The sequence below is a fragment of the Anneissia japonica genome, unplaced genomic scaffold (assembly GCF_011630105.1).
Source record: "Anneissia japonica isolate Jap-2015-1 unplaced genomic scaffold, ASM1163010v1 scaffold287721_len753485_cov172, whole genome shotgun sequence".
NCBI classification, from domain to species: Eukaryota; Metazoa; Echinodermata; class Crinoidea; order Comatulida; family Comatulidae; genus Anneissia; species Anneissia japonica.
In genome coordinates, this window is record NW_022699480.1 from 591,503 (window position 1) to 608,456 (window position 16,954).

The following is a 16,954-nucleotide window of genomic DNA, read 5'->3' on the forward strand; positions in this document are numbered from 1 at the left end:
TTTGCCCTACCTGACGTGGAAATGTACCGAATACTCAGTACATTTGAAAACAACTGCGAAAAAAAATCGCAAGTTGTTCTCGGGTGGGACTCGAACCCACGATCTCCAGATCACTAGACCACCGAGCTTGCGCCTGATGGATTTGTTTCCCACCCTCTGCATTTGCACTGACTTCAAGTGGGATGTAGTAAGATCTGAAAATTTCACCTATGTTGTTATGGAATGAGAATCTTGGTTGAAGGTTAAACTAGATTAATTTAATATACTTCAGCTCTAACTATGACTATAGTTCCTTTTATGAATAGCAATAGTCTTCACAACTATGTTGAGACCGTTAAAATGATTTCTGTAGCCATGTATATTTAAAAGTAAATTGAGCAGTCCCTCCATAGAGTTCATACCTCCACCCTGTGCCTGAATACCAAACAATACGCAGACAGGCCATTCCTTTATTTCATTTTTTATGCTTAGGGTAAAAAAATGAATTTCTGTGACTTTGTCCTTTGACCTATTCTGAAAATTGAAAGTTACTTTCTTTGATGATTATGTACCATTCCAGTAAATTTTATGATGATCCATTCATTAGTTTTGTGTAATCTTGCTGACAGATAGACAGAGTTAATAAAAGAGGTTATGTTTTCTATTGATACTGTGTTTCAATTTTTTTATCAGCAGGTAATAAGCATAAAGGACAATGATAGCTTGGCAGCACGTCTGGCAGTTGAAATGAATGCTGACCTTTTGCTTTTGCTCTCAGATGTCAATGGAATCTTCAGTGCTCCTCCAGGCCATGAGGGGTCACGTCTCTTAGACACTGTCTATCCAGGCGACACTGCTGGGGTAGTGTTTGGGAGTAAATCTCGTGTTGGGCTTGGTGGCATGGAATCTAAGGTAGTATGAATTTAATTGACGTTTTATTTAACCTTAAAATGATAATATAATACACATATTGACAGAGAAAAGTATTATCTATGATTTCTTATACATATTAAATTATTGAAACAGGGATTTATTAGGGTTTGGCAGGACTAAGCATCAGTTTAAAAAGCACTGAAAAGTACTTATAACCATATCTAACCTGTTACATGCAAAGCACAAACAGAGAATAGGAAACACAATAGCTTAGTATTATATACAATATGTACATTTATTAATAAAAACATAGATACATTATTATTAAAAGAGAACAAAATGATGGTGGTAAAAAACAATTAAATACTTTAAGATGCTCGAAAACTTACAGAATTAGCTGAGCCCACGGCTAAGTAAGTTGGATCAAAGACTTGTGTCCGAGACCGGCAAGGTCTATAGATAAACTTAATGAACTACGGCAGACAGCAGACATGTAATAAAGTTAATGATAACTTTAGAACTTTTGGACTGACTAAATGATAGGATTGTACCCCATTTTATACATTTATGAACAGGATATGTGGGGGAGATTATTTTGACATCACCACACATAACTTTAAGATGAATTTACTAACTTTAAGATGAATTTGGGAATGACATCATCTTCTTGAGGATGAAGTTGTAGATGACATCTTCACACAACTCAGATTCAACAGTCCCTTAACCTTATTAGGAATATTAGCCAACAGGTGATTTGGACAACAAAATTGATGAGGGCACTTTAGAACGAACTTTGTACATGCACTCTACAATATGGCTAATACAGCCTAAACTATTACAAAGTATAGTAAAAATAACATTACAGTATTTAACATTGTATTATAGTAAAATAAATGTATTAGGTATAACCTAACACCTAACAAACCCAAAAAAAGGAAAACAGACATTAAACAGAAATGATGATGATGAATTGTTTTGTAATTTTATTTAATTCATTACTTCTGTTCTGAATGTGCTTGAATAAGTCAAAATTACAACAGAAATAGAAATATTTGTTTACAACAGATTATATTTTCACTATTGAAATGCTTTCTATTGATATATTTTTCGCCCACCTGTTTTCACATACTAGGTCAAGGCAGCCAACTGGGCCCTAGATCGTGGTGTTGGTGTGGTCATTGCTAATGGAGTGTCACAGCAGCCTGTCATTACAGACGTTGTAAAGGGCAAGAAAGTAGGCACATTTTTCAGTGAGACAAAACCAGCTGGTCTGTCATCAGATCAACAAGCTCTCCGGGCTAGAGAAGGAGGCCGTAAGCTACAATCATTATCTGCAGACCAGGTAAAGACCTAATGTTGCAGAAATGAAATGTACTACTAATGTATTCTGTATTTTGGAATTATGTATAAAATTGTTGGTAATCACGTTATTAACATTTCTAAATTCTTTTCTACTTTAGCGAGCTGAGATGATCAACAAATTAGCAAATCTTCTTCTTGAGAGACAGGAATCAATTTTAGCAGCAAACAAGATGGATCTGGACTCGGCAAGGATCTCGGGTACTGATGTCCAAACATTTCTGTTTCCTTTGTGATTAGTTATGAAACAAGTCTGATAACCACCATGGAATCTTTGATTAGAATGTTTTATGGTTCTGGATACATTACACCTTTTATGTAACGCTATTTTATGAGAATCAGAGCACTCAAAGCGTGCACTTTATAGCTCATTCAGTAACATACTATTCCCCTACGGGTCTCTTCGTGTCCGAGCTGCCCAGAAAATTAGTACCAGCTACTCTCGCCTGTGCTCAACAGGGGCTGTATGGACCAGTACACCGGAGTAACCCCCTACTTGTCTTAAAATATGAACTGGGTTCTTTGTAGTGCACATAAGCCGATTGTACACTGGCCAACGGTTTATAGTCCTTATCTGAAAAGACTTGTTCCACATCCAGAACCACAGGTGAACGTGCCGCTAGAACCAGCGCCAATATTATGGCTGTAGGTTTCTGCTCCCTTGGCTTAACCGCATAGTCATTCGACCATTCTGTCAAATTCACTTCTGTTCAACCAAACCACCAGTCTCCCATTCCATAAAAAGTATTACAATTGAATTTAACATTTGTGTTCTAACAATGCAGTTCCCAGTGGCTACACCCATGACCAGCCCAAGAATTTTTGCCCTAAACACCTGCTTCCCAAACAGATATGAAGCAATTACAATAATTTCATAAATTAGTTTCATTTATTAAGTAATTTCATTTACCTTGTTTATGACAATAAATTTTGAACTTGAACTTGACTTGAATTACTAAGATATTATGTTATTCTGTTTGCAGGTAACCTGTCTAATGCCATGATTTCCCGTCTATCACTCGACCGAAGCAAATTGCAGAATTTAGCAAATGGCTTGAAACAGATAGCTGCAACTTCCCATGAGAACATTGGACGCGTCTTGAAGCGAACCAAGGTAGCAGAAGGTTTGAATCTGCAGCAGGTTACAGTCCCTATTGGAGTTCTTATGGTCATTTTTGAGTCCCGTCCAGATTGCCTTCCACAGGTTAGTGTGACTTATCATATAATTTGACATTATTTGAAAATTAAAGATAATAGGAACAAAGACAGTACATTGGGCAAAAATTGGATGAAAACAACAGTAATCAGCAACGAGGTGAGGAGAACATCATTGATGTATATATGGTGTAGTTAGATTCATTTAATGATTTATACTGCAGTCTCACAGGCCTTGGAAGTGTAGACTAGCTCATACGGTAGCATCCTTCCCACTCAGGGGTCGCCGAGTTCTTTAAAGTGCATGTGAGCCAATTTTATTCACTGGCTCTATGGTTAACAGTCCTTATTTGAGAAGACTTGTTCCCTACCAGAACCAAAGGTGTACAGATGGTCATTTATATAGATAAATATGTAGATATTACCTTTTATATGTCAAAATATATATTTTGCTTTTCCAGTTTACTCATGTAGACCTATGCTCAAATAAATATTGACTGTAGTTAACTTTTGATTTTATTTATTGGCATACATACATATGTAGACTAAAAGGCAAAAAAGAGAAGGGAAAATTATGGCTGTGGAAGTAATAAAATGCAGTAAACACACTAAATGTATGTCTTGGTTCCTTATAACATTTTCAAAGTATATTTGTAAGCAAATATCAAACACATCAATTGAAATTCATTCTTGTTTCTTTGTTGTTATATTTAGGTTGCAGCCCTGGCTCTTAGCAGTGGCAATGGTCTGTTATTGAAGGGTGGCAAAGAAGCAATTCAGACAAACAAGTACCTTCAGAGCCTAGTGACAGAAGCTCTCAACTTGCATGACTGTGCCGATGCTATTGCTCTGGTCAGATTTTTTGCAGCAAGCACATTTATAATATTTTGTTGTAAAGTCTAATTATATTTATTAAGAATATTGTAACTATTGTTATTATTATTATTATTATTATTATTATTATTATTATTATTATTATTATTGTTATTTTTATTTCTTTTATATAACAAAACTATATCAAGATGACCAGATGTAATTACAGTTGTTTATTTCAGTAGTCTGTGCTACAAGTGCATTAAGTAGCATCGTAGCAGTAAATCAGAGAGCATTTTTAGAACATTACATAACGATTATACACTACAATGAATGATATATTAATTTTAATACTATGCATGTTGATATTAAAGGTCAGCACAAGGGAGGATGTCAGTGACCTTCTGAAGCTGAATGACCTCATTGACCTTGTTATTCCAAGGGGCTCTAAGGAAATGATCCAGAAAATACAAGAACAGAGTCAAGGTATTCCAGTACTTGGACATAGTGAGGGAATTTGCCATGTCTACCTGGATATAGATGCAGATCCAGAAATGGCACTTGAAATTGGTAAGTAATGCTGTAAAATATTCATTGCTATGTTCCATGTTTTATTATAAAAGGGTTGACATTTTTTAGGAACATAATTAGATTTATGTTCCAAAATACACTAACCTTGTCTTTAATATTTCTATTTTAATTTGCACAATTGGTGAAAACAAACATAGTAAATCTTGAAAGTTTAAAGTTTAGAAAACTTAGTTAATCACAGTTGCAGCATTGCACTATAAACATATTGTTAAATTGTAGAAAAAATTTCAAAATATCGGAATAATTAATAATGTTATGGTTGTATAAACCTTATCCCTTCATTGAAAAGTTTATTATCACTAATTAAAAAAAATACTTACATTTGAACTGTAACTACCGACGTCTTGCTTTGAAGATGAGCATCATACCGTTTGACCACAGCAAGTCCGTGGCATATCGCACATGGAATCAAATGACTAATATGCATCTACAGAGGCTGTAGAAAGCCAAACGAAATGGCTATCACAGCATAAATCATAGTAAAATTACAGGTCTCCCTCTAATGAAGACCCCTCCAATTGGAGACCACCTCCAATTAAAGACCACTTTTCTGTGGCCCAAAATCAACATATACCTTTTATCTTTATTATTCTAATTTGAGACTAAAGCTGCTAAAGACCAGCAACACACTGGTCCCGAAAGTGGTCTTTATTTGGAGGGAGACCTGTATTTTTTTAATCAAATTAATCTGGAGGTATGTTGCAAGCGAAGTGTGAATACTCTATCTGTCGAGATCTGATGATACTGTAAATGCTAGTCCTTTTGCTACATACCACTGCAAATAACCTATTTAGCATAGCCCTTTTAACAAAAGGTCTTTGTAAGTTTTTTGAAAAGGACCAGACATCTCATAAAACAACAGATATACACCCTCAAAAGGCTACAGTAAGCCAAGAGAAAATGCATTTGAAATTATATTAAATAAACAGAGTAAATCAAAGTTGTTGCATAGCATTATATAAACGTGTGTAAACTAATTGTAAATATAATTGAGCATTCTACTATTATCTATTGCAACACTGCGTGTATGTGAGTACTTTTTTAGTATGACCACATAGTGTCCATGTTGACTGCATTTCCTCTATTTTGAAATTGACTCTCTTATATATATCCTTATAATTCTTTTTCTTTGCTATTATTCTTATTATTATTATTATTATTATTATTATTATTATTATTATTATTATTATTATTATTACTATTATCTTGATCTATGATATGAAAGGGCTTTAATTAAAATGTATACCTTGACTTACTTTGTCAATTTGAAAGAGTATCTTAATGACTTTTTTTTCGGGCGCCACAAGTGTAAAGCTCTGCTTGTTTGTGGTTGCCCTTTCCATTTCCATTTTTATATCTGTACTGTTTATCTATGCTTTGAAAAGATTTGGAATAAATTTATTTTGAATTGAATTGAATATATGTCTCTTAAAAACAAATCTCAAATCCATCCCTTCTCTGCTCAAGCACCAGATTTCTGAAACCAAATATACTAATCCATCCGTTATTCCGTTAACGTTTTGTTTTTTGTTTAAATTCAGTTGTTTAATTTGGTTTATATGTATTTTTGAATTGAATTCTCCAACCCTCTCCATTTTAAATCACTCCTGAATGCTTACCCTTTTCCATAGTAGTTCATATTATATTGTGCTGTGAGACCTTAGTGAAAAAGCGCCTTGAAAGTGGTTGTGATACAATCTTGCATAGAGAAAGTTAAGTGAAATGGGTTATTTTGCATCCTTCTTTACATTCTTGTATATACAGTATATAAAATACACTACATAACTGTACTCTATTGGTGCTTTGGCATACAAAGTTATCCCTAATAAAAAGTTATTTTTTAATTTTATATATTTTATTTTATTCATTTTAACCAACAGCGACAACAACCACCACTAGCAGGCTAAAATACGTAAAAATACATAGAATACATAAAAAGTTTATGTTTATGTTATTGTATTGACAGTCAGAGCTTGTGTTTTGTGTAAAATATCAAATAGGGTGACGTGGCATAATACAATCCAATAGTTGTGTTGCATAGTTGGCGACAGTAATTCCTACTTGTAGTCGGCTAGTCACTATATTGGGAAATCCCCAAATGACGTCAACAAGAATTAAAATCATAAGCACATCTACCAATAATCATTAGTCGTCGTAGCCAGTCTAAAAATACTGCTGATATTGTATCTTTGCAATGTTGTTCACTCCGGCATCAGTGCATATGTAATCCTGTTATGAGAGATATCTAAGTGTTTTCGGATTTTGTTTTTGAAAGTTTTGGATTACAGGGCCACTCTTTGATGAACATGAATTGTAAGCTGAACTTGACACAAATGTGTGAGTGTAATGTATTATACTTGTACATTACATTTTCTCAGATATTGACTCCATTGATTCTAGGTGATTCTGTTATCATTAGGAACTAAGCATTTTCGTGTCTGCCTCCTCGGGGAAAAGACACTGTGTTGTCGTCTGGCAGTTAAATATGGCTGGAAGGGTAAATCTGGTGGAGGTCATGATGGGTCATGTGTCATCTTAAGTACCTTATTATTTTTAATTTTTGTTACATTTATGGCAGATGTTCGTAATTTTGAAGAGGCAGTAAAATCTGATAGATGTAATTTTTCATTCCTTGATGGATATGATAAATTTATAATTCCTTTATGTCAAATTCATTTTGTTAACCAGAGCCCTGGATCAGAGCACATGATTCGTTGAGTTTGAAGAGAGGAAATGATGCATAAACACTGCGTAGCAAACACACATTAGGATTTATTTTAATCTGTGAAAGTTGTAAATAATAAAAAAAAAAACTATGTCGATTCTGTTTGTAATTTATTTTGGTATGTTAATTTAGATATGAATATTTTGTTCTGTTTGCTGATTTTTAGTAGCCTATTTTTTACAAACTTTATTAGAGTATGTTATTTTCTTATATAATACCACTCTAAATGTGCTCATATTCACAAGGGTTTATATCAATACTTGTATTTCTTGATTTACTTGATTTTATTTACGATTTATCTATAAACCATTATGCTATTACGGTGCCTAGCACCTTTCAACACATCTCCATTTTTCCAGCTAGACCTAGCTACTATTGCTAACTATAGGGATTTCTTCTTTGTTTCTCTTTCCAATCAGATTTATTGTTTATCATATATATGTAGCTTAATTATCCAATCATATCAATTTATAAATATTACTGTATCTTGTGAACCACTTCACTCACCTGATGAAGCCCCATTGTCTGGGGCAAAAGCTTGTGAAATAAAATTCATCGTTAGTCAAAAAAGTGCTACTCATACAACCTCACCTACAAGATATTGCAAATGCATTGTAATTTAGGCTCGCATATCATAATTAAATTTAAACATTTAATTGATTGGTTGATTAATTTTGAAATAATATTTAAATGCATGGAGGACTTGATAGGCCTAGTGTTATAGAACACCAGTATTATATTCAATGCAATCCACAAGCCATAGTAATTGAAGGAGAATAGAAAATTTTCAATATAATATAAACAAGTGTAAATAAAAGGAAAAATATATTATCATGGGATCATTGTTTTCAATATAACGATATCAATACAATATGGGAATCTTTTAAAAAACAATTCCCTGACAATATTTATAAGACAGTTCCACAACGAAAATCCAAGAAGAAACCTTGGATCACAGTAGACATTCTGAAGCGCATAAGGAAGAAAAATAGGTTATACAAAATTGAAGTGCAATCCAAAGATGCTAATAATGGGCTAAATACAAAATATATAAAAATAAGGTAAAATTTGAAACAAAGATTGCATATCAGAGATATATAACTGATTAGGCCTTTTGGTCATATGTGCGTAGTTGAAGAGCAAAAAACCTGTACCATCTAATTTTATAATTAACAAGACTACGATTTTAATACATCTCAGATTGCTCAAGCATTTAATGATTATTTTTCTTTCAACTTCTCTAAACAAGTGAATCCTATTCACTCCTGAGCTTTTGTGCAGGGACCATGCTGGCATATTTCCTTTTTTAAATTATATCCAAACCAATAGTCATGAAGTTCTTAAACTGATAAATAAACTTAAATTTGGTAAAAGCCCTGGTCCGGATGCCATAACAACATCCATGCTGAAGATATCTGCAATCTATATCTCTGAGCCACTCAGCCGACTTTTTAATATTTCCTTACAGCTTGGAGAAACACCTGCAGATTGGAAGCGTGCGAGCATAGTACCTGTGCACAAGGCTGGTAGCAGGTCTTGCATTGCAAACTATAGACCTATCTCGCTTTGTTCTGTAGTTGGAAAGCTACTAGAAAGAGTTGTATCAAACCATTTAAAAACCTACATGAATGCATTTGGACTTATTTCCAATTACTAACATGGTTTTGTTAGTGGCCGTCCATGCAATACCCTGGTTAGTGCTGTTCACCATCATTGGGCTAAAATAATGGACAAAAGAAAGCTCCCCTCACACAGACGTGATAGTGGACTGGAGTAGTGCTTTCAACACCGTTAATCACTCTATTCTCCTAAACAAACTTCATAATTATGGTATTTGTGGGCTGCTCTGGAAATGGTTTAAGTTATTCTTGTATAACCGTACTTAAAAAGTTAATTATTGGGATGCTTCCTCCTATTCATCTGGAGTTCCACAAGGGTCTGTTATGAGACCAATCTTGTTTAGTTTATTTGTTCTCGACTTACCTGATATTGTTTAAGTCCCATATTTCCTTATATGCTGATGATACAGTCTTATAACATGCCATCAGATCTCATAATGACGAAACAATGCTTCAAAATGACCTAAAGAACGTTAATGAATGGAGAAAAAATAATGGTATGCACCTTAATCTGTCTAAATGTAAAATTGATGGGAATCACTTGCTCATCAGTAAACAAAAATTCCATAAAAACTTACCATCTTGATAACACAGAACTCTCCATTGTAAATAAACACAAATATCTTGGGATTATTATTTCTTCTAACCTTGGCTGGGGGGATCATATCAATGCTATTTCTACCAAATCTTTGCATCTTTTCGGTTTTATGAAACGTCTAATTCCGTTTAACAATCCTTCCGTCACTCTCAAACTCTACACAACTCTTGTCCGTCCCGTACTTGAATATGGTGTACCAGCGTGGTACCCGTATCAATCTGGCCACATACATAAGCTTGATAGTATACAGAGAAGGGCTACAAGGGCTTGTTTTCCTTTTAAAAGTTGTTATTTATCTTATGACGATAGGCTAACTAAACTAAACTTAATTTAATTTCAATTAAAGATAGATTTGATATGATGTCCATCTCCTTTGTTTGCAAGTGCCTATTTTGTTTATATCACCTTGACATCTTCTCATATATATATCTATTAATGCGCGGCATACAGACAATCTTAAATTTTTCTCATTCCTTTGCTAGGACAAATACTTTTAAATACTCAATTTTTAATTAATTTCCTAGATTATGAGAGACATTACCTGCTGACCTCTGAAATTCTCTCCTTAATACTAGTTACATCTGAATAAGCATTATGCTAACTCTTAATTATTGAAATTAATTTTTAAATTTAAAATTTTTTTAATATTTTTAACCTCATTCTTTTTAAATATTGTAATTAATCTTGTTTTATATATTTTAAATGCAATGAAATTTTTGATGATTTGTTTTACATTTTTACATTGAATATTTTAAGATAATTTTTAATGCTTACAGTATCTGAATATTTGTTATATCTCAAAATACCTTTTAAATTAAATTTGCTCATTTATTGATCCTTACACATTTTTCTATATTTCAATATTTACCTTTCGTTTTTTTATCTTTTTGAAGAATTTTATATTGTAAGTATTTATGTTTTTCTTGTGAAGGGCCTCCACTCGACAGTGATTAATTTTACTTTTGGAGTGTCCTGTCTCTTGTTTTTGTTTTTTTTTGTACTCTTGTGATTGTTCTTTGCCCTTTCTGTTTATGTACATTTTAATTGTTTGATACAAATAAATGAAATGAAATATGTTTCAATTATGGTAGTAAGACTTAAGCGATTTTCAGTATTAGTTGGCAGGCAGATCTCTTAATGGTGTGGATTCTCGAATCATTTCTGTAAAATCTTTTTGCAGCTCTGGTACAGAAATGTTCCCATGAAGTTTTGAGACTAGTTCATTTACAATGGATTCGAGTGTGGTGATTCTTTGCTCTACTTGGCATGACGTGGTTTGTGTTTCAACATTTTAAAACTCTGGCTTCATTTCTAGACCTTGTTTGATAAAGGCTTCATTTATCATCTTGTGATTTCTCGTTTGATACTCTAGTAATAGTAAATCAGGTTCTTTTGTCTGCATTAATTTCATCTTCGGTAAACCAATAAAAACTCTTGTCATTTTTTAGATTTACCATTTTAAGACCTTTGTTGATTGGCTTGGCTTGGTATGGCAACAAAGCTTCCTGTTTTCTATTCAGCAATGATAAGATGGGTCTAGCTTGTATTGCCTAATTAAGCTGATAAACAGATTAAATAATGGGTTGATGATAGCTTGGCTTTCTTTGACACAGCTTTGAGAGTACCTTGTATAAAGCTTGGTATCTGTATCTGTCAGCTACTGCACAACCGACGTCAATTAGGCTATCACGTGCAGGTAACGCTGTCGCTGCAACTGGTTGCAAATTATATTTTTAGATTTTTAGATGCACAGTCTTAGTAAGGCAGTCAATGTTGATGCTATCAAATTGGGACTTGAAGGTGGCCAAGGTATAGGGGCACGCCTAATGCCATCGGGGAGCAAATTCCATTCAGGGATGGTCCATGGATAGAGCGAATGAAGGTAGTTGTTTTTACTGGGTTGGACTCTTCTGTAAGTAAAGTGACCTGAAGATTGCCTGGTTTGTCTAGATAAAAGATTTGTCTGGAGTAGATGTTCTATATTGCTAGGGATGAGTTTGTTTGTTTCTTTATAGAAGGTACAGAGAAGCGCTTTAGTTTTAATTGGGCCAAGCAATATGCATCAAAATACATCAGAAACTTTTAAAATATACCTTGAGTTTGTCCAAGAAAATTGCTGATTTAGGATCCTGCTAGTACAGTCCTCTTCCTAATGGTATAACAATTGGCTGGGAAATCCAGAGATAAATAACAGTTAAATATTGTGGCTTAAACATCTTAAGACCAATTGTGGGTTAAGTATCTTAAGCTGGTGTGCTGTCTGGTGTCAGTGGCTTTGATGGTACAGTTGATAATGCTATTAATGGTGCTGGTGGTAATTTTAGAAAATTTTTGTATACCATGATATGTGGCAAAGACAAGTCAAACAAGTCAAGTCACTCGTCGCAAATTGTGTTTCAGAGAAAATGGCCAAAACATGTTGGAATGTCGATTTTTTTAAAATCTATTTTATTGCACTAAACTAGCTTTTATATATCTACACATCATTCTATGCTGTCATCTTCCCCGTTTTCAATGTTAAAACAACACTTTTTAAGGATTTAAAGATAGTTTCTGCATGAGAAATGCCTGAAATCATAATCTTTGAAGGCAGATTTCTCATATATTGTTCTTTAAACAGCTGTATGTTTAAACGCTTGTAACTTCATAAGGAAATGTCCGATTTGAATGATTTTTTTACCATTTTATAGCTATCACATTACTCTCTAACACTGTATTAATAACTCAAAATCGATTTTTGCGACAAGCGACTGGTTTGGCTTGTCTTTGCCACATATGATATATATAATTATAATTCATTAGGTGTCAGACTGCAAGATGACAATTTATATATCAATTAAGTGGCAGATACAGCTTTCTTTTATTGTATGCTGCCCTCTTAGTTTGAATTTAGTCAGTTATAACATACATACAATATTTATTGGATAACACTTTTATAACAGTGGCACACGTTAGCCAAATTCTAACGGTGCATCCAGAAAAGAACAAAGCAACAAAAATAAAAAATTTAATTCTTAACTATAAGAGAGATTTACAGATAACTCAAAACATTATTGCCCACCTACCAATCAAATTAAACACTTAAAATAAACTACAAACAAAAGAAGAATAAGAGACTGGTTTGAAAAGTCGTTCAAAGCAAACCATGACACTAACCCACCCCGCAACGCCCCGAACTGACGCCACCGGGCCCCCGCAAGGCAACGCAGCCAGCTCAATGCTAGCCGTCCTCCCTGTCGTTGGATATTGTTGTTCGAGGGAAGACCACCAGCACTCAGACAGCTCCACCACCCGACGAAGGTCCGACGTCATCGGTCCGATAATGCAGCAAAGAATTTTCATTCAGTATACAGTACATAAATAGAAACCAAATGAAATAATTTGAACATTTAAAAATATAAAAACAAAATTAAAATTAAATTAATAGAATTAAAAGAAAGCGTTTATGCTCTACATACAGTATGAGTATGCACGCACAGGAATGATTACACATGCTTAAAAATCAATAATACTGTAATTACACAACAGCACAGATAAAACTTAAGCAACAAAATTTTAAATAAGTCACATCTCCTTTTCCACAGACTTTTGACTAAAGATTTGCAAAATTTGTCAATTAAGAAATTGATATTCTTGTCATAAAAATGGTTATTTTCATTTCCGAGGATAAAATGTAATTTATTTCTATTATTAGACTGTGCGAATTCTTGGAAAACATGTAGAAGATTGTTACTATAAAGTTGTTGTTTAAATCTGGCAATTTTAACTTCTCTGATATTATTAAGAATAGGACAAATTAAAAGAAAGTGGATTAAATCTTCCACCTCACAATTGCCATTTTCACAGGGCATATTTTTTGAGTTTTGGTTATAATACCAGCTGATTTATATGCAGTTATGAGGTGATCTGATTTTTGATCTAAATCTTTGTTTAGTGCTTAGCTTAGTTGAAAATTGATCGAGGTATTGACATAATTCTTTTTTATAGTTGCTATAGAGGCATCTTTTCAGTCAGTTACAGTTGCTGTTTGTGTTCTACAAAGAAAAGATATGAACACTATAAAAGCATTTTGAAATTGAATTGATTTTATGACATGAGAAGTTAACTATAGGTTTGTTATTTTAATCATGCTATTAGTCAATTAAATAATTAACTAACTGTACACAGGCTGCCACCATAATATCAATGTAGCAGAAATTCTAATATGTAATGTATTTTATTTTAAAAAGGACTTAGTTTCTAGTTAAAAAACAACTTTCCACATAGTTTTAGAAATGCATAAACAGTTAAAAATATCAGATTTTTTGTTAAGCATTTGAAAGTTATTCAAAACACTTATTTTTGGCCAATTAGGGCATCCACCGCCACAAAACAATTGGATATTTCTGGAAAAATAAAACTATTTCTTTATTTTTTATCACACCTGCCGCTCCCTTAAAATCCATCCATCTGGATGTTTTTGGCAAAAATATTTGCTAAATAAGAAAACAAAATTTCGTTCAATTCAATTCAACATAACATTTATTAACTTCCTTTTTTTTTTTGTAAAAGAAAAAATACAGACAATTATATTGATAAAGTAGTTAATATAATAGTAAAGATATGCGAAAAAGGAAGAAGGCAAAGACCTGAGAAGATATGAAAACAAATCTTGTGTAGGATCAGCCTGGGAAATAATAATAAAAAAGAAGCAAACAGGGACAGAACAGGACAAAACATGACACAAATCAACAGAAAATCAGACACAAAACAAATCAAAATTAGGCCGACTAACTACCCGAGGTACTGGCAAAGGCAATGGGAGAGAGGAAAATAACTTTTAATTAAGTGTTTTTAAGCTGTTTAGAAAACCATTTCTTGGAATTGGCATTTACTAAATGAGATGGTAGAGAGTTCCAAAGTTTATTTAGAAAAATAAGTTCGCGAAACAAGGTATAAAAAAAGTCTCGCCTAAGCCTATTATTTTAAAATAGAAAACAAGCAACAATTATATATTGTCTATTGTGATACATTAAAGAATATCTGCATACCGTAGTACATATTACTAAAAGAATTCATCAGTACAATCATTGTACTAGTCAACTACTATACATGAATTTATAATGTAATACATTTATCTTCTTGGGCGTGAGTTGACTATGAGTAAGGTGATATACTGTATGTTTATAATATTTAAAAACATTAGATCAGTACAAGCTTTGTTAATATCAATTTATATTTGAAAAAAAGGAAATGAGTAGTACGTATAGTAATATTTTGTTTCATTTTTATTTGAACAATTTATTTTATTTTATTTTATTTCAAACATCATCCAACAGCTACAGTAAAGCCAAGTACAGGATGTCTTAAATACATATAAAATATATAAAAAAAATACAATACAAGTGAATGATTAATTACAGAATAAATATTATTAAAATTGGATATTTTTAAAAAAGACATATTGCATATAAAAACATTTAAAAAAAGGACAGAGAAACTTGATATCGATTTAATATGAAAAAACAATGAAAATACTGTACATGGATTTGAAGTAATTGACACAATTAGAATATTAAAAACTTAGAAATATAAAATTGCATATACATAAAAAAGACAAATATATTTACAAATATATAAATACAAACAGAACACGAAATCCAATGGTAACACAGATTTAAAAAAACAATACTCTACGTAGAAGTCATAAACATAAACTTTACAAAAATGAGCAAATAAAATAAAATAAAAAAATACCATGGAATTAACCCATCCAGAAAATAAGCCACTTAGGTATATGAAGTATAGATAGCAATAAGCTGGTTTTTAAAAATTTTAACGAAAATCTATTTTATAATTGTGATTTATATATTTTACATGTATTACTGTATTTGTTTTGTTTTACTGTATGTTTTGTATTTGTTATGAGGGCCTCTTTGAGTCAGCATCGCTGTAAGAGCTACCCTCATAAAAGAAAATTGAATAAATAAAATAAATTGAGCTTGAATGAGCTCTGGTGGAAATTAACAATTAAAATATATTTATGTGAAAGGTTATTTAAAAAGAGGGCAAGACGGTGAATAAAACCATTTTTAGTGCCATTTTTAGTTCCTATGCATGTAATGCAATAGGAACTATTGTAATCACTCTTCACATTTCCTTTGTTTTTTATTGTGTGTAGTATGTGTGTAGACATTTATGCAAATGCGCATGCGTCAAAGAAAAGTTTTCCGACATTTTGTTTTACCTCGCCATCCGAAGTTCGATGTGGAGTTTCTGTAGAGTTCAGTCAGGGCCGGCTCACGCTGACCAATTGGCAAGTCGGCATGGATGAAACTATTTTGGTTTTACGGCAAAAAAAAATCAACTGCTGTGGCATAGGGGTTTTGAAGAAGGCCTAAAATAAAACAAAAAGGTTTTAATACTTGCTGAAATACATCGTTTTTTCATTTAGATCTCCATTTTTCACTAACTCCATGCGGCGTTTTTTTCTGTTGTATGAGTAGTCATATGAAGGTACTATATCTGCGACAGTTGGCTATGCAGCAATGTACCCTTTGAATGCAAATTGAAGACAAGTGAAGATATAAAGGCAGCCGACTGTCGGGTACATAACGACTATCTAGCTTTCTACAAAAACATTAGGCCTAAGCTAGGCCTAGTTCAGTACAGTATTTACTGCGATGCGAGGGTGGTAGATCGTTCAGTCAGTGATATCGTGTTATCGTCTAACACATTCTAATAATGTGTGTAATGCACCGCGTGGGTCGCTTTCTTTGTTATGCGGTAGTAGTGTATGTAGCAGAGTGACGGCAGCAATCTAAGCCTAGCCTAGGGCCTAGATAGTATACTTTCTTGATCATCGTAATGAAAACTTCGGGTAACAGACGATTGGGCCCAAGATAGCTTCAAATAAATTGTAGTCCTAGTAGGCCACTGCAGTGGCGTATCTAGCAGTATTAAAATAGGGGGGGGGGGCGCGACCAAAATATGAGGGGGCGTGGAATTTATTTTCGGTGGCCACGCCCACTGAAAAATATTGCTTCTTAGATTCCCGAATACACGTTAACCGTGACAGTATAAGCATGAGCATAAGCCTAGCCTAATTTCTTTTGCTTCGAACCCCCACTCCTGATATCGTTCCAAACTACTGTAAAATGAAATTACTGTATACCTAGCTAGGCCTAGGCCCTATGCCTACAAATTTTTTTCAAAGAAATTTGCTAAAAATATTACTGTAATTTGCCTGTCGAATTACATTAC

The 16,954-nt window shown here is 33.2% G+C and overlaps 1 protein-coding gene across 3 annotated transcripts in view; it reads left to right on the forward strand.

Annotated features, from left to right (window-relative positions):
* Nucleotides 1–16,954, forward strand: part of LOC117102981 (delta-1-pyrroline-5-carboxylate synthase-like) — a 62,777-nt gene that overhangs the window by 16,159 nt on the left and 29,664 nt on the right. For 2 of the 3 annotated variants that reach the window (XM_033243446.1, XM_033243447.1), the window contains exons 6-11: nucleotides 673–891; nucleotides 1,985–2,194; nucleotides 2,313–2,412; nucleotides 3,195–3,415; nucleotides 4,081–4,218; nucleotides 4,554–4,749. In XM_033243446.1, coding sequence (XP_033099337.1) covers nucleotides 673–891; nucleotides 1,985–2,194; nucleotides 2,313–2,412; nucleotides 3,195–3,415; nucleotides 4,081–4,218; nucleotides 4,554–4,749 — 1,084 coding nt within the window. The remainder of the gene's footprint in view (nucleotides 1–672; nucleotides 892–1,984; nucleotides 2,195–2,312; nucleotides 2,413–3,194; nucleotides 3,416–4,080; nucleotides 4,219–4,553; nucleotides 4,750–16,954) is intronic. The other variant, XM_033243448.1, reaches the window with a different exon arrangement.